General features: G+C 41.2%; 1 protein-coding gene across 6 annotated transcripts in view; it reads right to left on the bottom strand.

The window, feature by feature from the left end:
- Window positions 1-17,142: 17,142 nt before the first annotated feature.
- Window positions 17,143-21,674, bottom strand: part of CDH18 (cadherin 18) — a 605,089-nt gene continuing 600,557 nt past the window's right edge. For all 6 annotated transcript variants that reach the window (XM_083747250.1, XM_083747246.1, XM_083747247.1 and 3 more), the window contains 2 exons: window positions 21,130-21,381; window positions 17,143-18,419 (listed from right to left, as the gene is read on the bottom strand). In XM_083747250.1, the coding sequence (XP_083603376.1) occupies window positions 17,929-18,419; window positions 21,130-21,381 (743 nt within the window). In that variant the 3' untranslated portion in view covers window positions 17,143-17,928. The remainder of the gene's footprint in view (window positions 18,420-21,129; window positions 21,382-21,674) is intronic.

Below are 21,674 nucleotides of genomic sequence, written 5' to 3'. Positions count from 1 at the left end.
CCTCAAGATTCCTCAAATGTTAAAGAAAGAAAATGAAAATCCATTTGAAATGCAGAAATAACAACGCTATAGTGGAACCTCGGGTTACGTACCGTCCTCCTTACAAATGCTTCAGGTAATGAGCTCTGCTAATCGGGAAGTAGGTCTCCTGGTAGCGAACCTTCCCCTGGGATGCGAGTGGAAGTCACACGGCGGTGGTGCGGCAACAGCAGGAAGTCCCATTAGCGAAAGCGTGCCTCAGGTTTTGAATGGTTTCGAGTTAAGAACGGACCTCCAGAACGAATTAAGTTCATAACTGGAGGTACCACTGTACATGAAATCTTTGGCCAATATCTTTTAAAACTACTGTACATTTCCAGGCCATAAAAGGAAAACGTTAAGTAGCCCAAGCCAGGAATTTTAAAAGTTATTGAATACTTGATGATGTTGTTGTTGTTGTTGTTGATGATGATACATCATTGTATTCTTTCTTTCATTTTAACTGGGTCACTGACTTTCATTTCAAGACAGAGGGAGGAGTTCTGTTACATGCTACGGCAATTGTTTCATTGGGGCAAACATTTTGGCTTACCGGACAGGATGGTCTCCCTCTCCACCCCCTGTGTGCTGTTCTGGTGGTTCTTGCAACCCCACCCTAACCCATTTTGGGGAGTGCAGGTGGAGGAAAGGGGAGAAAGCGTAGCTGCACAAGCATAAGTCCTTACGCATGGCTTCTTCTGATGGGACTAATTGGATGAATCCCACCCAGAGTGCATACTACAGACTATCAACCATAGAACAAAAGTGGTAACATTAATTACTGAAGTAGATACAACACTCTTGTCCAAACAACCCAGGAGATTGCTGTGCTAAAATCCAGTCAACCCAAAACCTCTGCTTCACAGGTTTTTTGTTTTGTTACTGCTCTACAATGGCTTGACAGGACCATGACTGAAGAAGCTGGGTCATCTCTATTAGCTGTCATCTTAACTGTCTAAATTTATCTCCACTCCATAAAGTATGACAGGGACAGAATCCACATCAGAAGGCATTCTCCTCCTTGACTGGCACCTGATTGTAACTCCTGCCAAACTATGTGACAAGCAAGGAGACAAGCTTAACTTGTCAGATGGCATAACTTGACAGAGAAAGGGGAAAAAAGGAGATTTGGTGTCCAAATACTGCAGTTGTAATCCTTTAGCATTGCAGAAGGTCTTCACTTGTATAATGTTCCAAAGCAATGAATTAACTGCTTCCATGTGACTGCCTTAGGACAGGTTCTTGCAGCTGGACATCACTGAGTTTTGAGGGCACTTGTCAGTATGAATATAGTATGCACAACCAATGTGTCATATCACTTTTTGCATTGCCCAAGTTGCACCCACCCTTTGTTTTACTGGAACAGTACTTCCTCTGGGAGGAAGACCTTTCATTGCCTACAGACAACCACCCAATAGTAAACAATTCCTCACCCACAATAATACAACAAGGAGACTTAACACGGACACTGGTACCAGATCCTGTAATATACCCAGATGCCAACTTTGCTGCCACATACCCCCAGACAACACCATCACTGGACCCAACAACATCAAACTTACCATCTCAGGACTATTCAATTGTTCATCTTCTAACATTGTGTATGGTATAAAATGGCAACAGTGCCCTTCAGCTCTCTATATTGGACAAACAGGCCAAACCCTACACCAAAGAATAAATGGACATAAACCTGACATCAGGAATCACAAGACAGAGAAACCAGTAGGAGAACACTTCAATTTCCCAGGACATTCTATACAAGATCTCAAAGTAGCTGTCATATTACAAAACAATTTCAGAAATAGATTGGAAAGAGAAGTTGCTGAATTACAACTTATTACCAAACTTAAAACCACGGAGAGACATGGTCTGAGTAGAGACACTGGATTCTTATCTCATTATACACGGCAAAGCCATTTTTGGCCATCTCATCCCTTGCTTTTTCCTGTAAAACCAACTGCAGTCATTAACCGTCATCAGCAAGTTTACCACATCTATCAGCCAATTACCCATTCCCACCACCCTTCTGAGTAATACCCCTCCCCACCCTCTCACTATATGTAAAGGTCTGGTGACTTCTGTTTCAGTGTATCTGAAGAAGTGTGCATGCACACGAAAGCTCATACCAAGAGCAAACCTAGTTGGTCTCTAAGGTGCTACTGGACAATTTAAAATAAAAAATAAAAAATTACGTATATATATTTCTACTGCATCAGACCAACAAGGCTACCTACCTGAATCTAGTACTTAAGCCTGAGCAGTTGTACAGCCATGACCCCAATGTGCCAACCCACACAATGAAAGGTGGACATCTCAACATGTGCATTGGGACTTGGCCTATAAGCATGTACAAGCTAACCTTGAACATTTTGTGCACCTACTGGACCATGAATTACTTTTCACCAGAAAAACCACACCCATTTCATCTGCCTGTCACAGCTGTCTCCTTGCCTTTTACAACTGTGGGTACATTCTAAGTCTGTTTAATGCTTATCTACCTGTGTACACAATAGTGGAGCTGTACACATCAGGAAACATACACGAACACCCAAGTGTAGAGGAACAGCATGCACTTTTTGTTCAGTGTAGCATGTGAGCAAGTCAAATGGGGCACCAGAAAAACCTGCTTCTCACTTTGCAAACAGAGCGGCTGGAGAAGTGATGAAAAGCACCCCAGGGTGCAATCCCAAATGGGGAGGGGGAATTATGAAGGTGCCTCATCCAGTGACTTACCAGGCTGTTGCTGAGAAATATGGATAAAATGATGTGTGTATCTATAAATATATAAATGCTCTGAGATAGTGGGTTAAAGTAGGACTAGGTCTGAAGAGACCGAAGTTCTAAACCTCATTGAGCCATGAAGTTCACTGGGTAACCTTGAACCCATTAATATCTCTCAGCCTACATATCTGTACTGCTGTGAATATGAAGGTGGGTGAGAATCATTTGCACCTTTGAGTTCCATTGAGAAAATAAATAAACGAATATGAAAAATAACAATATCACATTATTTCCCCCCTTGATTTTGTTTCCATAGTTACAAAGGATTTCCATATGGCTTCTTAGCATTTTGTGGTGAAAACTTCTATTCGTGAAATAATTTTGCCTAGTACAGCAAAAACATTCATGTTATAATTGTAGTCTTCCATACAAAGGCATCCTATAGCATCGTCCGAGTCCAGAACATGATTTGATTGGATTCCAAAGAACTAGCACCTTGCAAAGGTGGGCATTTTCTGGAATGCTGGAATTAGCTCCATTTGAGACTACTCATGGGAAAAGAATAGAAAAGCCAATTGTAAGAATTCTTCCACATCATATATTGTACGATTAATGGCTTGTGAAATGCCAGCTTTTCGAATAGTGGCACTTGCTGCTTCCTGTCATTTCCCATTCATGCTGTGAAAGATGAAACATTTTAAAAAGAGCAGGAGCATTTTTTGGTCACAAGAAATTATTCAGACCTTACATCATCTTGCGTGTAGCTGACTCTGGCTGCAGACCCTGTGGGGGGGGCTTACTTATTTTTCAGGTTGTCTTTGCTTTTGCTGGGTTTGCAGGGAAGAGGGTCACCAACCATGTGCCAATCTAGAAACTTTGCCACTCACTTTATGGCAGGGGTGGGTACCTCATGGGTATGTGTTCTTATATGTGTACATGGGTGAATGAGTGTTGTATGGCGAGCTCTGGACATACCTATTGGATGTGAATCTCATGGCCACCCACCTACCCCTGTTTGTGGCCCTCAGGGCCAAAACAGTTGCCCACTCCTGCTTTAAGAGACCAGAGACACAGATAAATTTTAAAGCTGTGGCACATCCTTTCACCTGTCTTTTTCTGCTGCCTGTCAGATGCAACTATGATCATGTTTCCTACAACGGACAGGAAAAGAGCCCCTCAAAGGAGCAGGTTGGGGAGGACTCTTTCTGCATACTCTCTCGTTTTCTCTATCAAAACCAGTTTAGAAAGCCATTTTAGAAACTTGTGCTGGAAAGACAATTTAGAAATGGGAGTGCGGGATTTGCCAGGCCAATGGCGCCTACTGACATACCACATTGCTACTGCCACCCGCTCTCCACATTTTTCTTCTAAGAAGGGGGAGGTAGAAATTGCTTTTTAGATTTGTCTTCGATCTTTTCAAACCAATGACCCACCTTTCCCCCAAACATGCATTTGGAGACCCACTTCTTATTTTGTACCGTGTATCTTTATGGCAGTAATACTGCTGTTGTTGCACAATAAAAAAGGACCCCTGGACGTTCAGTCCAGTCATGAACGACTCTGGGGTTGCGGCACTCATCTCACTTTACTGGCCGAGGGAGCTGATGTTTGTCCACAGACAGTTTGTGGCCAGTATGACTAAGCCGCTTCTGGCAAAACCAGAGCAGCGCACGGAAACACTGTTTACCTTCCTGCCGGAGCGGTACCTATTTATTTACTTGCACTTTGATGTGCTTTCAAACTGCTAGGTGGGCAGGAGCTGGGACCGGACAATGGGAGCTCACCCCGTCGTGGGGTTTCGAACCACTGACCTTCCGATCGGCAAGCCCTAGGCTCAGTGGTTTAGACCACAGCGCCACCCGTATCCCTTGTTACCCAATAGTGGTTCCCAACTCACCTGCTTAAGACCTCTCTTCCATGGAACCCAACCAATTACTGTTATTTAGGTTTCCTCTTACCTTTTATCAGCTTCTACCATTGCAAACTTTCATACATTATCAGGGTCCGGCACCATTTCATCCTGTGAGGTTTGTGTGTGTAGGTTTAAGTCAGCTTTAGTGTGTTTTTCCTCCTGGCCTAGGCAGAGTCTCTTTCTGGGAGCTGAGGCCTTGCTTTTCAGTGAGCAAATGTATTCTGCAGGTGTTATGGTATCTTATGTTGGAAATAATAGTGAAGGCTGTTGCTGATGCTACTAGAGTCACTGGTGCATAGTCTGAATTTCAGAGAAAGAGTGGTATCTCATAATACCATCCACAATCAGAGGACGAAGGAGTCTCCCAGAGTGATCTCCCTCACACTCACTAAGGGCCAAACCAGAACATACGTTAGCTTTATGTCTGTGCCCTTAAGTGCAGGATTTCATTTTTTTTTTTACATGAATTGCCAGTGCAAGTGACCCCCTCCCAGTCTGGATTGAGCCCTTGACATGGAGGGGTACCCCAACTTTAACTTCTTGCCCTCCATTACTGATTTAGATTGGGGAGCATGCTTGCTTATTTGCATAAGTAAAAGTGCTCTCTGTGAAGCAAATGGAATGTTATTTTCCTGTGCAAATAGCAGGAGAAAGACATAATTTGAATTGGGACTACTGCAGGAGGAAAACACCAAAAGCCCCTTAATTTACCCACTCTCGAAACGTGAGAGAGATTTGATTTATGTCTTGTTTGAAGCTAAATCTATCAAATTCACGCCTTCCAAAACAATATGCAAATGGAAACACGGCTAAGTATTCAAATTGGCACTTACGTGAATTTTGCTACGTTGAGTAACCAATGTTTGCAAAAATTCGTATGTTAGGGGAAGCGTGGATAATAATGAAAATACTTATTTAAAATGGCACACAAAAATGCCTACGGAAATGTGTCCATTAGGAGAAATTAACATTAAAATGCTGGTGAATTTTCCTGAGGATTTAAAAACAAAACAAAAACAAAAACCACAATCCTGTTAATCGCTGCAGAATGAAGAGAAATTAATTTAAGACTGAAAAAATGAGGAATAGAGAGGACTAACATTGGCATATCCTCTCATCCCCCCCCCCAACTAGGGTCCCTCACAATCCAGATTGTTCTCTCTTCACTGCCAATTTGTGTTAAAAACAAAAAACCCAAACCCTACAAACCCTTAGCAACCCTGTGCTTAAGAGCATAGATAAGAAGCGCAGATATTTCCAGTTTGGCACTCAGCCCCATTCCTGCCTTGAGTCCTGCACCACATGGAAAATCTAAGCTATCATTCTGCTCACAGCACAGGCTATTTGAATCCTACAAAGTCAATAAGACTTAAGCAGGCGAACTCTCTGAAGGATTTCAGCTTTAACCTTTTAACTTAATTATCTTCCCCACATTTCCCACAGCAGCTTCTAATCTCCAGCAGAGTCATCCATTTCCTGCCTGCCATTGACTCAGCCATCCTATACTCTCGCCACCACATCCACCGCCCATTCAATAAGTTGTCACTGTGTGCGGAGAGCACATGTGAGGGTGTAGGGAAGGGGGGAAAGTGTGGCCAACCGTGTGAGCAATAATTCCAGACTCTCTGAATGTATCGGAATGCAAAATCATGTAAAGTTCCATCTTGTCATCTTTTACATTGTGTGTAATGAATGAAATGAATGAGTGAGTGAATGAAAAGCTTGTTGCAATCTCTTAAGGCCCTTTGCTCCAACAGTGGTTTTTTCCCACTTTGTAAAATTACATCATTTATTTCAATTCCTTCCAACCCTTTGAGAGTTAGGGCAGTTCTCAACTAATGAGTGCTGGAAATGTAAAGAAAGCCTGGGAGTCATTTTGGACTCACAGTTGTCCATGGAGGTGCAGGTTAATTCTGTGTCCAGGGCAGCTGTCTACCAGCTCCACCTGGTACGCAGGCTGAGACCCTATCTGCCCGTGGACTGTCTTGCCAGAGTGGTGCATGCTCTAGTTATCTCCCGCTTGGACTACTGCAACGCGCTCTATGTGGGGCTACCTTTGAAGGTGACCCAGAAACTGCAATTAATCCAGAATGCGGCAGCTAGACTGGTGACTGGGAGTGGCCGCCGGGACCACAGAACACCGCTTCTGAGAGATCTTCATTGGCTCTCAGTACGTTTCCAAGCACAATTCAAAGTGTTGGTGCTGACCTTTAAAGCCCTAAATGGCCTCGGTCCTGTATACCTGAAGGAGCGTCTACACCCACATCGTTCAGCCAGGACACTGAGATCCAGCGCCGAGGGTCATCTGGTGGTTCCCTTATTGTGAGAAGTAAGGTTACAGGGAACCAGGCAGAGGGCCTTCTCGGTAGTGGCGCCCACCCTGTGGAACACCCTCCCTTCAGATGTGAAGGAAATAAGCACCTATCCTATCTTTAAAAGACATCTGAAGGCAGCCCTGTTTAGGGAAGTTTTTAATATTTAATGCTGTACTGTTTTTAACACTTATTATTATTATACCACATGTTGTAGACATGTAAAGAGGTAAAGGCTTTCTGGGAAATGGTATATAATAAGTTAAAGAAAATGTTCTAAAAATACTTTTGTTAAAAAAGCAGAAGCCTTTTCATTGGGTATAGTGAATGAAGAGATATCAAGGGAAGATAAAAGACTGTTTATTAGGGCTTTAAAACTTTTTTTAAAAAATGCCTGCTCCAAAGGTCTTATCTTACTACACTAGGGATTATATAGCTATATTTGAAATTTCACGCATATCAGCTAATATCTTGACCCTCCTCCACGAAAATAGCTGTTTACTTGGCCGTTTTCCTATGTCGTGAAGGCTGAAATTTCAATTCAGTGGAGAAGTGTCAGGATATTAACTGATAAGACCTTTAGAGCAGGCTTTTTTTAAAAAAGTTTTTTATGAACCACCCTACTGTTTATGTATGCAACAACAGCGGCAAGAATTTTTTTAGCCCAAAAATGGAAGCAACAAGAAGTACAAATGAAAGAAGAGTGGCAGATGAAGATGATGGACTTTGCAGAACTGGCAAAGCTGACAGGAAAATCCGAAACCAGCACAATCAAGTATTTCAAAAGGATTGGAGTAAATTTATACGATAGCTGAAAGATTATTGTAAGCAATTAACATGACTAGCAGGGTTGTCTGAAGTCTTGTAATGAGAAATTTTCTATCTTTCTATATTTATTAAAATTTGGAACCATTTTGTAATGAATGTCATTAGAAATGGAAAACGTATAAAATGCAGTGATATAAAGGTTAATTTTGAAAGCCATGCGGTGGGAGGGAAGGAAATTGATAGACTCTAAAGAGCCAGGGTGGTAAAATGGATAATGAAGATGTGAATGTATAATATCAAATGGAAGATAAATGAAAATTATATTAAAAAGAGAGTTAGGGCCGTTCTAGACAGTCATTATTTTGAAGTGGGATTCAATTCAGACCAGCAAATAGGGGTTGCACAATTATTGCGGGCTGGGAGGTCTTGCACAACAAGCCCACTTCCTCAAAAGACTGGACATTTTGCGAGAAGGAAGTTAACGGGGAAAATGTACTGGAAAGTGTGGAATGTAACTCCAGCAATGTCTCATCTCCCTGCAAATGAATTAGGATGAATGATCAATAAACAGGTCACCTGACTTAGAAGTGCATTGATTGAAGGGAAAATACTTTAAATGTCTGAAAGAATGAAGGATAGCTTATGCAGTTGAAGATGAAAGATTATACAAAAAGCAGAATCTAGTGTCAAACTTCTTGTCTGAAGATTTGTTCCCCACTGAATAATACTGACCACCCATTTTTCATGCCATTTCCTGTTAAGTAACCATCGATGGCAGAGTAGACTGTACTGTCTGTTAAGCACACAAAAAGGAAAAAACTATGTGTATGCTTTGCATGCGTAAAATATAACACCTTCACAGGTCAGCATTTGTTGTGTCAGAGGGCAACACCATACACAGATCTGATGTTTCACATATTTGTTGAACTGCTGGGAACTTTGTTGAATTTTGCTAAGACTGAACTTAAACTGCAATGCAGTCGAAAATGTAGACACTTTGAGTTTACTGTATTTTAATAACAGGGTGGATATTCATACCTAGTGGTGGGGGAGAAATACAATACTGTTTGCATGAATGCCAATCTGCACTTCCTGAACTATTATGTAAATAGAAAGAAAGTCAATTTTTAAAATTCACATTTTTCTGAAGTTTGCAATGCCTTTCTCCAGTCAAGTAACGTGCACAGAAATGAATATATTGGGGTAATCTGAGCACAGTATTTCATATATTGATTGAAATAATATATGAAAATCTGTTATAATTAGAGAAAGTGTTTAGCCACAATGTGTATATTAGGGAGAATAGTAAATGGAAATGTGTATATTAGGAGAAATTTGCAGTGAATTTAGGATGAAATTTTGGGAGGAAGGAATTGCAAACTGATGTGGAAATATGGATAACTAAATATAAGATGGGGAAATGATAAACTGAAAACCACAGCAACAAGATTCACCCATCTCTACCTTAAATGGGTTTACAAGGTCCCAAGAGTGTTGATGAGTGCAATAACCTGTCATAGTGGCAAACAATATACTTTATTTGAAAAATATATGTACGAATAAAAGCTTATTTTCCCCCTTTTGTTTATTCAAAGAAAATGTAACAATACCGAACAGCAACACTTGCTTACAGAGGTATTTTTCACTGAATTTCCAGTCATATAATACTTTCCATATTTTTCTTTTCTTAAAAAAATAGAAATTTTTGCACACTTTGAGGGAAGGGGGGAGTAAGAATGACCCAACTTGATAATGCTGCTGTTACCATTCTCTTAATGCATGGTGTTATTTCAAAGGTCTAGCAATGGCAAGTTGCTTCATAGCCAAGAACTCCAGGTGTCCATGGCAACAACTACTATCTTCTTCTGCCATCCAGGCAGCTCCCGCCCTATAACAACATGAAGGAAAATGTAGATGATAAAGACTGACAAATATGCTCTAAGAATTAAGTGGGGGGGGGCTTTACAGGAGCTTTGTAGATATCAGTGGAATCAGACTTTCACAAAAGAAGCTTAAGTGTGTGGAATAACCACCCCTCCCTCTCTTAGTAGCATCCATTACCCGACAGCATTACCAACATGATGACATTTTATGAATGATTCATGGACATGCCTCTGAATTCCATGCTTAGCATATGAGCTCTAAACTAGGGCTTGCTGATCAGAAGGTCTGCGGTTCAAATCCCCGTGATGGGGTGAGCTCCCGTTGCTCGGTCCCTGCTCCTGCCAACCTAGCAGTTCGAAAGCACAAAGTGCAAGTAGATAAATAGGTACCACTCCAGCGGGAAGGTAAACAGCGTTTCCGTGCGCTGCTCTGGTTCGCCAGAAGCGGCTTAGTCATGGTGGGCACATGACCCGGAAGCTGTACGTCGGCTCCCTCGGCCAATAAAGCAAGATGAGCGCTGCAACCCCACAGTCGGTCACGATTGGACCTAATGGTCAGGGGTCCTTAGACTTTTGTAGGGTAACTGCATTTGAGATGACTTTTCTTGTAATTAGATTCTGGTTTCATATATATACTCAAGTTTTTATGATTTGGAATGCAACAAACACACAAACACACACAGAGAGAAATATGGCAAATAAAGTTTTAAAATAAGTATAGTTCACACTTTTCAAGATGGCTCTTATTTTTAAACATCTCTTCATGTAAAAAATAGAAACCAGATTCGACTGTTTTTCAACTTCCTTTACCTTCTTTATATGCTCCAGTTTTTCTCCCTCTTGAAATTTGACTACCCTGTTTCTCTTATTCAGCCAAGAACAGTGCTGTAGATCTATGGTGTGGAAGAAGAGTAAATTTTTCTTCCCCTGTTCCCCATGAAGCTAGCCTCCAATATGACCTGGCTCCTTTGCATAATCACCTGATCACATGGAGGCCCAATTCATGTTATCTTTGCCCACTTTTGAGATGATGAAGGATTCTAGAAACCTGGGCTCCATGCACTGGGTTATTTACACAAATAGTTGGTTGATCTCATCATGTAGTAGATGCAAGGGAGAGGAACACTATCATCTGAGTGGGCATGAAAATAATGTTCCATTCTGTTGATGCTCTTCTGCTGGTGGTCCTCTCCTTAAAAGAGGCCAAAAGCATACAGGAGAAAGGAAGGAAGCCTGCTCCAGTTCACTTCTAGAACTTGTACTATGTGGGACTGCCTATGAAAAATCACTGTTGGTGTCTTTGGTTTAAGAAGTGTTACGGGGCAACTTAGTGCTCTTGCACTAGTTAGTTCCAAACGTTCTGACACAGTACAGATTTGGATTTGACATTACTGTAATTACATTTGTGTTTGGTATTTTAATGAACATGTTTGAGTTCTATTATGCTCCGTACATCCTTTTCCCTAATGCTTCCATATCTGCCGGACAATTATGTGGAATGTGATGAAACTTCCATGATTTTACTCAGGAGTTGCTTGTTAAGTTAAGTGTTTTCCAAGGGAATTCTAAAAACCTAGGAGGAAAAATTAAGCACACCAATGTCCCAAGGAACCCCTCAGGAGTTAAGCAATCAAGAATACATACTAGTCCTGTAGATTTCTGGATGAGAATGTGCATCTTACTGAATCTGGACCACCTCTAGCTCTTTTCAGATTGGAGCATCGGTTACAAAATCACTTTAAAACACAGCTGCTTAAGTGCTTTGCCCATGGGTGGATGGTATAATTGTGGAAGAAAGGAAGAAGGTAAATGTGTCATGCTGAAATACATTTCACTCCATCAGAGAAGGAGGAATTGCCTTTCCTATCTCCTCAGGAAATCTTTGCTGATCTACACACAGCAAGAAATTACCAAACAATATTTCTCTGCGCATAACCTTTGCTTAAACTCACAGTACGATAACAGTGACCTTGCATTCAATCACACACAAAGTAAGATCCCCTCCCCAGTAGTTTAATCTTATTAACACACAAAGTACCAGAGAAATTGTCTGCTCTGGGGAGAATAGAAATAAGAGTAAAACGTTAAAATAATGGGGGATGACGAGGCAGGGAGGAATGGCAATTCTTTCTGTTCCGCTCTGTGAAGCTTTTTCTCTGTTCTTTAGCCCTGAAGGTTCAGAATTTCTGCTATTTGTCATGCAAACAACAAAGCGCTAGGGTGGATCGTAGAATCAAAGACAGTAAGCATTGCAAACATGCAGACTTATAATGATACAAAAGCACATTTGGAGAACAGTCTGGTAAGGACACATCAAAGAGACTGCACAAAATCAACCAGAGCTGAGTCTTGGCTAGCATTGGGTGAGATTTTAAACACATTGGCACCCCAGGGATCATCCTTTATAGAGAGAATAGCATTTCCCAAATGCTTGATATGTAGCCCACAACTACCATCCTCCACCATGGACATAAACTGGAGGCACAATTCAATCTCACTTCTTGATGCTTTATTTTTCTCTAAAGGACTGAAGATAGCCTGGGTAATATGACCTCCCAGCCCTTTGCCCAAGTCGAGCCATAAATTCTGGATAATGATGATGGTTTGTCACAGAGGCTACATCAAGGAATCCCACTGCAGCCTTACACTCTCTCCTAGGAAGATGACCCATCTACATTTTGGTACAGAGACAGTATCAAAGTGGCATGGAGCCTTCCTGCTCCAATGGGCAACACGTGATGGGCAAATCCAACATGGCAGCCTAATTTTGCAAGGCACACTTCTGTCCACTTGTATAAGGCTAATGCAACCCAGCACAGAGTTTTAGAATCTCTGAAATGGGGCACTGATTCTTGTCCCCCCCCCCCCCGTAAAAGAATTACATAGACCTGTTTAGCAACTTGTTGGTTGAAGGGCAAAATTTGGCCTCCAGCTTACACCTGTTCCTGCTATCAGTTGTATAGCAAATGTTTCCTCAAGTTAGGCAAGCAGGTGGGATGCAATTGCAGCAGGGAAGTATAGTTTAGTATAGTTTAGTGTGGATTGACCTGGATATTGATCACCCATATTCCCGGATCAAGGAAAGAGAAGTAAGGAGCAGTCAACGTGTCTTATATCAGAGTCTGGAATTTCAAAGTATGCTGGTCTGGTGAACTACAGTGGTACCTCGGGTTACATATACTTCAGGTTATATACGCTTCAGGTTACAGACTCCGCTAACCCAGAAATAGTACCTCAGGTTAAGAACTTTGCTTCAGGATGAGAACAGAAATAGTGCTCTGGCAGTGCGGCAGCAGCAGGAGGCCCCATTAGCTAAAGTGGTGCTTCAGGTTAAGAACAGTTTCAGGTTAAGAACAGACCTCCGGAACGAATTAAGTACTGTATTTTTCGCTCTATAGGGCGCACTGGATCATAGGAGGGGGAGAACAGGGGAAAAAAATTCTCCCCCTCTCTGCTCAGCACCCCTTCAGCGAAGCGGCAGAAGAAATGGAGCCCCTTCCATTTCTCCCCCCGCTTCGCTGAAGGGGCGCTGCATAGCAAAAGGAACACAAAGCCTTTGGAGCGCAGCTTTCACTGAAGCCTAGAGAGCAAAGCCTTCGCGTTGCTTTCGCTGAGGCCTGGAGAGCAAGAGGGGTTGGAGGCTTCAGCGAAAGCAACACGAAGCCTTTGGAGTGCAGCAGGAACTCGCTCTGTGCTCCAGAGGCTTCAGGCAGCTATCTCTGAAGCCTAGAGAGCAAGAGGGGTCGGTGCGCACCAACCTCTCTCGCTCTCCAGGCTTCAGCGAAAGCAACGCAAAGCCTCCGGAGCGTGGAGGGAGCGCTCCCTCTGCACTTCAGAGGCTTTGCGTTGCTTTCGCCGAAGCCAAGGAGCCTGCATCTGCTCCGTAGGACGCACAACATTTCCCCTTAATTTTTGGAGGGGAAAAAGTGTGTCCTATAGAGCGAAAAATATGGTACTTAACCCGAGGTACCACTGTACACACATCTGAAGCAGCTGGGTAACTTCATATAGGGGCTTCAGAGAAATAATCATATGCAAATGAAAATGAATTTTATGTGCATGGAGATAATGGGCAGAGGTCACCCACCGTACCTTTATTTGTCTGCAATGGAGACTCACCAACATTTATGTCCATGAGATTTGGGAAACAGTCCCTGCTTTCCCTCATTTTTTCAGCTTGGGCAAAACCTATTTGTTTCACAGGGTCTTGGCAGATAGGCTGTTCAGGGGGGAAATGATGTAAAGGACTGTCAAAGGCAGACTTTAGCTGTAGCAATACCTTGCAGATTCTTGGTACCTCCTTCTCGAGCTGAAATAGCCTTCACTGGGTAATCAATCACAGCAGCTCATTACACACTCCACTCTTCTTCTGTATTACAAGCCCCCCCCCCCAAAAAAAAATTCAATTTATTTACTTTTAAAGCAAACCTCTTCTTTTTGTTTTTCTTTCTATGTTATATAACTTTTATGCTGTCACTTAATATACTTTATTTAAACAAACAAACAAAAACAAAACCCTTGGGAAAATGTCACGCATTGCAAAAGGATTGCAGGCTTCGTAAAGAAAAGTGACAGAGAACCATTCCAAAAGACAATGTTACAAGAAATGCTCCACGGCATAGATTTTTAACATTTGTGAGATTCTTTAACACTTGGTAAGAAAAACCACACTTGATGGGTTGAAGTATATTCCTTAAAATGAGGAGCTGGTTAAAAAGAAAACGGAAAGGTGAGTTTTTAATTTTCAAGGCCTATTTACGATACAATTTTATAGTCATTTTTATAACTGTCATGGCTTCCCCCGCCCCCCAAGAAAACAAAACAAAGCATGGGAAATGTAGTTTGGCAAAGGTGCTGAGAATTTCTGCTGGATTATCTCTGCACACTTACATGTTGACACAGAACTACAGTTCTCAAGGGCTGGCTGAAGGGAAGGAATGCTAAACCAGTTTTATGTCATTAAATTAGGTACCGTATTTTTTGCTCTATAAGACGCACCAGACCACAAGACGCACCTAGTTTTTGGAGGAGGAAAACAAGAAAAAAAAAATTCTGAATCTCAGAAGCCAGAACAGCAAGAGGGATCGCTGTGAGGTGAAAGCAGCAATCCCTCTTGCTGTTCTGGTTTCTGGGATAGCTGCGCAGCCTGCATTTGCTCCATAAGATGCATACACATTTCCCCTTACTTTTTAGAAGGGAAAAAGTGAGTCTTATAGAGCAAAAAATATGGTATGTCCAACAGACATGGTGGGGTACACACTTGTTGGAAGATAGTGATCCTCATGAACTTGGTGGGACTCTCTAATGCACAGACAACACATTCTGCATGGCAAAGCAACATTCCAATATCTTGCAAGATTGGAAGGCTTCACTTTGGTTGAAAGGCCATGGCTCCAAAAGAAGTGCACCTCAAGTATTTGAAGCAGTGATAGAAGTAATTCATTAGTGGTAAGCAGAAACTACAGTCCATCTCTAGCATAATGTGGCTAGTTAATGTCAACTCCCCTGAAGAAACACTAATTCAGAGGTAGAAGTGGCAAAATCAAGGTGTTTATACAGATTGACTGCAATGTTCTATCTCTGTGTTTGGAGTGCAGAAACTGTTCACCTGTTCCAGTGTTATCATATTAGGGTCCAGAAATATCTGTAGTCCAGGGTGAGGACTCCCAACTCACTTTTAAGTATGGAATAGGATGGAGTGGTGACGACATAGTTCTCCTGCAAGTGATTAGACAGTAACCTCAGGAGAGTTTGCTGAGGGAATTCAGTGCCTGTGCAGTTTCTCACCTAGTTTGCCAACCCTAGATCATGATTCTGGAGAAATTCAATTGCAACAATCCTCTGCAGGATCAGGATTTCAGCTACGGTTTGGAGTGTAATAAGTGCCTTGTCATTAGAAAGATGGGGAGCAAAACCAACATATTAAATATGAACTGGTGAGAAATCAAATTGTACAGCTATATTCATTAATAGCCTCTACTAACTTCAACACCTCACCACTGAACAGAAAAAAGCACCTAGCATTCCCCGCCTAGTTATTACTTGTGTTGTGTTCCTGCAAAATTGCAGTCTAAGTGAAACTGACTTGCAATGAAATAAATACTCCCTTTTGCCTTGCCACACTTGTAAAATTAATTTGGTGTCACAAAAACAAGAAAAAAACAAGAGTGACGCTTTTCTCTCTCTCAAACACACAAATGCATCCCTAACAAAGCCATAAAATCTAGCTATGCAACAAGATCATAACTAAATGAAGTATAAACTAAAATACTAAAACAAACTATCATAACTAATACAATCTTTTCTTGGCTCTGTTTCCTTATTCAAACAATAGACCCCCCGCCCTCCTTCTGATATAGAGGCCCCAAGTTAATCAATGGATTTAAGAACTCTGACCCTCATGGAGATGCCTTTTTGAATGATCCTGCAAATGCACATAGATGTGTAGGAAAATAAACAGTTACATATATGAGAAGGAAGCATTGAGTAGGATCCAGCCTTATCTGTGTGGGATCCTATGTAGCACAATAAATTATAAGGTAATTTCCCCATGCTCACAGGTTTACCTTGAATATAAAAGTTGTACCTCACCATTTTATTCACGAGCTTGGGGTAGTTAACTTGGGAGAGGGGTCCCCGGTGACCTCAGTGTTGCAAAGAAACAAGAGATTGCAACACCAATAGTGCACAAAAGAGCTTTATCTTTCTTTGTCAATGTTTATTACAATAGAATAAATCTTTTATTTTTTTATTTTTAATGGAATACCCAACATGTTTTGAAGGACCCAAGCAGCTTTATCTGTATAAAGCTGGATTTAAAATACACTAGAAGTAATATAAAGTATGCATACAATCTTCAACAAGTGACCCAAAACAGCATAAATCTTACATATACTTACCAAACTTAAATAATTAGACATAAAATAAGGGCATGTCCCTCCAAACATATTGGGTGTTGCCACAGTAAATAATAGTTCTATTGTCTTACAATAAATTTTGAGAACATTTTAAGATACTTTTACAGCTCTACTTTGCACTCCAGTGATGTGCATGTCTTGTACTGCTGCTGCCCTTTGGACCATTGCATTGCACGACCCAGACCCGTTTAACTTCTGAGATGGGAATCACATCGTTTGCCTTCAGGTTGTTTTTTGCACCCAAAGTCTTCCCATGGATTCTGAACCTGACATTGGAATTGCCTGATAATGCTCTCTATGCCATCCTGTGAAGATACAGAAAATGGCTATGACAACACCTTATCAAGTGACAAATTTCCTTTGGGATTTAGAGCAGCAATATGATTGGCAATATTTTATCTACATTCACCAATCCCAATGAAGACCAGGCAACCCAAGCTGTTGCATAGCTTAACACATAATAAAACAATGACTTAAAAACCAAACCAAACTGAAAAAGCCTTTTCATCTTCTCCTTCATGGCAGAAAGACATTTTATATTGTTCAATTTAATTTTTTTTTTTAAAAATCTGTTGTTGTATTTGAAATGCTGTTAAAAATAGCAGGCAAAATAACAATAAAAATGGAAGCAACAGCTTCGATACCACTCAGTAACAGCAAAGTTCTGGCAGTGGGAGGGTGGAATTATGAGGTTCAATAGAATGCTTGGTTCATGAGCTCACCATGGATGGGAAGATTAGGATTGGCCCATTGAAATGTGTCACCCCCCAATAGATGTTGGCATGTAAATAAAATTCAGATGGGTGTTAGTATGGGCAGACACTAAAATGGCACTTAATTGAGTAATTCCATTACACCCTTCTGAAAGAAGTAGTATTCCTGGGATGTATTACAACAGAAGCAAATGACCTCTCCCCATCATTACCTTAACCCCTCTAAACTTATAAACAGAGCTAGACACATTATTTCAACTATCCAAACAAGATTTGTTCTTCTCACAAGTAGGCATCACTATAGACTCAATGTAGCTCTGGGTATATTTAGGGATATTAAAGTAATATTGGCCATTGCTTGGTTTACTTAGGGTATCGTTACTGATACTGCACCACAGACTTTATTGAGCAATTAAAAATATACACAAAGGGACAATCTTTTCCTTTGGGGCATATCTTTTTCTGTTTCTTCTTCCAAATTTTCATCCAATTGAAGAACCCAGTTTCAAATGTGAAAAGGGCACTTGTTTCTACAGTAACTGTGTACATCAGTTTGCTCCAAGTACTGTATTTCTATAATATATTCAGATAAAGATTGTTTGCTGTTAAACCACTGCTGTCGTTATGTCTCCAAGTTGCTTGGGGAACTAAAATGTTCCGTATTTGAGGAATGATAACGAGAATTTAAGTTGTTCTTTCAGATTCTATTTCTCCATAAAGTTCAGCTAGCTTCTTAAACTCTGGTCCCCAGTCACCAAGGTAATTATAATCCTGGTCAGAATGTGTAGTGGCTGAATCCAAGGAGCTGATAGATCCAGCTTCTGACCTTTGACCCTCATATGCGTAAGTCTGTAGGGAATCATATGGGGGCACACTAGGATCAAGGTCTGCTTCTGCCAATCTTTGCTTAATAAATTCCTGAACATCTATACTGTCAAGACAGGATGAAGTGGGATGCTTGGGGGTGGGTTTGACTTCAGGCCGCACATCCCGCCGATACTTCAGTTCCTCAGCAGCTGATGGGTTCCGCAGGGCAGTGATGTCAAAAGCTTCCGTGTCTTCCTCACCTCCTCCTTCATCATCATAGGTAACAACATTTTCCCGGACGTCCTCCTCCGAAATAATCAGAGGCTCTTTTTTACTGCGTCTTAGTGTGATGAAAAGGACCACTATTGCTGAGAAAATTCAAGATAGCAGATTAGAAGGGCTGCTGGCTGATTAAATGATATTTTTATGCTGATGAATCATATAGCTTTTAGCAGATTCATCTATCAATTCATTAACTGATTAAAGTGAAATAAATGTGCATGATACCAAAACTTCCCATATAGGTTCTTCTCTGAGATACTGTAAGAAGTGAAAGTTAAACTAATCTCTCCCCCCACCCCATAATATTACATATTTCATATTCCAACAAATATCAGCCAAGTGTCTCTCAGTTTCTTTCCTTCCCCTGTCGTCAGCTTGCCTTATCTGTGTCACCCCCCCCTTTTCTGGCTACTTTCCAGATTTTAAATATCTAACCATTATACTCTGGGAGAGTTTTCACTTTCTCGTGCTTGGAAACGTTTGCTTTACTTGCTACCAACATATCCAAAACAACAGCCTTGAAGAAGAAATAAAAAATATGACTGGAACCCTTTTCAGTAAATTTGCCTACTATCAAAATAAAATTGACCACTCAATGCTACCATTAATTGTGAAAAGGAAAGCAATATTTAATAGTTTCCTTTATGGGCTCAATTCTAGTCACACACTAGGACAAAAAGAAATGAATGAATGAATGAATAAAATAACCAAGTCTGCCGTGATGTGCCACACTTAGTGATTAAAAATAGCCCCACCAACCATCAACAAAACTTAAGTTTATGAATGTACCAAAAGAATTAAAGATTATTGCTCTCGAGATGAAGTTTGCCTGACAGGTCGATAGACATAAAATACCTGCTTTCAATAAATTAAAGCTGTAGCAGTGGTGTATACAATGATTCCATAATTAAATATATCTAGATCCTAATAATATTGTTACATGCTATCCCCAATCTCCACTTCAGTGTGGGGTGTCAGGGAATTTCAGGCACTCTTACCAGGGTCTGTGTTTCCTTTTGGACAATTAAGCACAACAGAGACCATGGCGTCTTTACCATATACAGCTCATTTACACATATATGCAACCTGAGCATTACAATCTGAGAGCGTTCTTGGTTCTCCCATGGCCGAAGTCTTGGATGCCAGCAGAAATCAGCCATGACCCTCTGTCCCCTGTCCCAACTTGCTGCTTGCAGACTGACACTCCCCCCCCCCCCCCAGCTCACATCAGGCAAATTGCAATCCTGAAACTTCCACCTCCTAAAAACTCTCACAACTATCGCTCAGTGGAAGGAGGGGCTCCCACTCACTTGTTGTCTGGTGCAGCCCATATCTGCCTATACCTGCTTCTTAATGGCTCTTCTCCTGTTCCCTTTCTTATCCTTGATGGTTCTTCTCCCAGGTGAACTCCTGAATGGGAAAACCTGTCTGGCAGACCCTCTTAATGCTCCAAGCATTGATCAAACACCAGCACCCACTCATTCCAGGCACCCACAAACTCTAGCCCCCCAAAACCCATAATATTATATCTAAATAGGTCTATATCTTAATGATTTTTTCTCACAAGTTAGGAAGATATTACTTGCCACATTAATAATTTGTGCACAGGTATTAATGGGGGGGGGTAATCTGGTTTGTTTGTTTTTTTTACAGTTGAGGGATGAAAGGCTGCCGCAAATTATTATCACAAATTTTCTTGGAACCTAAGCATAACTAACTCTTTTTTTTTTTTTTTCAGGATTGGGTCCACTGGGAATGGGTATAAGCAATTGTAAAATGGACACTGACCAAAACCACTCAGATGAGGACATGGCGGGAATGAGGGATTTCAATATCACTTATTGAGACTATAAAAAATTTATTGGGGGGGGGGGCAAGCAAAAAATGGGTTGCTCCTTATCAGAAATTTCAAACAATAAAATAAAAACTTCCATGGAGAACGGAAGCAATGAAGATTGCTAATGAAGATATTTAAGAATAATGTCATACATTGAAGAACTTCCTTTATCTGGATAAAGATTCACTTCTTTAATTTCTAACAATATTAGTATATGGGTCATTATAGATTCATCCCATTGTGAGCAGCATTTGTTCTTCAAAAGGACTTTCTTCTCAAGCTCTGTTTAGTGTGCAAATATACATGTAAAGACAGTATGAGCAGGTTGAGTCAGAGCCAAATGAGAGGGAATATTAGCTAATGGGTACTATTCAGATAAATCTAAGCACATAAAGTATTCAGAGAAAATGCATTTCCAAGGACATTTATCTAATAGAATCATCTTCTTGCCTGCACTGTCCCTTGCCCCTCTTGATGATGCTTTGTGTCGTTATCAGCTCATCCCACAGAGATAATTAGCAAATGGCTTTCATACACTCCTGAAAGTCCTTCTGGCAGAGGAATCGGTTTCAAAAAGATTCTCCGCCTTTCTTCTTTTTATTACTTCCCCCAAGAGTACTGGACATGCAACTCGAATTGGTTCCTGAAAATCTTACCAAATTACCTGGGTAGATCAGCAGTGCTAATTACTTAGTGACCTCTGCAAAATTAATTCCACAGGATGCCAGCAGTTCAGCTGTCTGCTTTAAAGGCTTCTTGGTCCTATTAATTTTAGCTAAAGTCTTTACCAATTTTTTTAAAATATAAAAAAATATATCAAAGCTTTGTATTTCTAATTACCTCCTATCACAAGTGATTCCTGGTTCAGAATGACATTATACTGAAAAAGCCACATTGTTTCTGTGATCATCTGAAGGCCACAGAAAGGACACCGGTATTTAATTCTGAGAGAGGCTTACCCAGGAGAATGATGACACACAGCAGGATGGCAATTAAGGCCCCCGTACTCAATCCTGCAGAGGAGAGGAATGCCTCTGCATGACAGGTCCTCACCCTCCCGTCTCTTTCACACGCACACACTCGTATCACAAGGGTGGCGCTACTGCTGAGAGAAGGGATCCCTCCGTCAGAGATCACCACAGGGAGGTAATACACATCCTGAGTCGTCCGACTAAATCTCCTCCGCCTGGTCAGGATACTGGCTGTGTTATCTACAAGAGGAGAAAGCGAGTCAGAGTAATCTTAATAATTGCATTTAGTTATCGTCATCATTTATTATTTATACCCCACCCATCTGGCTGGGTTTCCCCAGCCACTCTGGCTGGCTCCCAACAGAATATTAAAAACACAATAAAACATCAAACTTTAAAAACTCCCCTAAACAGGGTTGCCTTCAGATGTCTTCTAGAAGTCAGATAGTTGTTCCTTGACATCTGGTGGGAGGGCGTTCCACAGAGCAGGTGCCATTACTGAGAAGGCCCTCTGCCTGGTTCCCTGTAACTTC

The sequence above is a fragment of the Podarcis gaigeae genome (assembly GCF_964106915.1).
Source record: "Podarcis gaigeae genome assembly, chromosome: 7".
In the NCBI taxonomy this organism is placed as follows: Eukaryota; Metazoa; Chordata; class Lepidosauria; order Squamata; family Lacertidae; genus Podarcis; species Podarcis gaigeae.
Note: the sequence above shows the minus strand (reverse complement) of the source record. Positions and strands in the feature narration are given on the sequence as shown.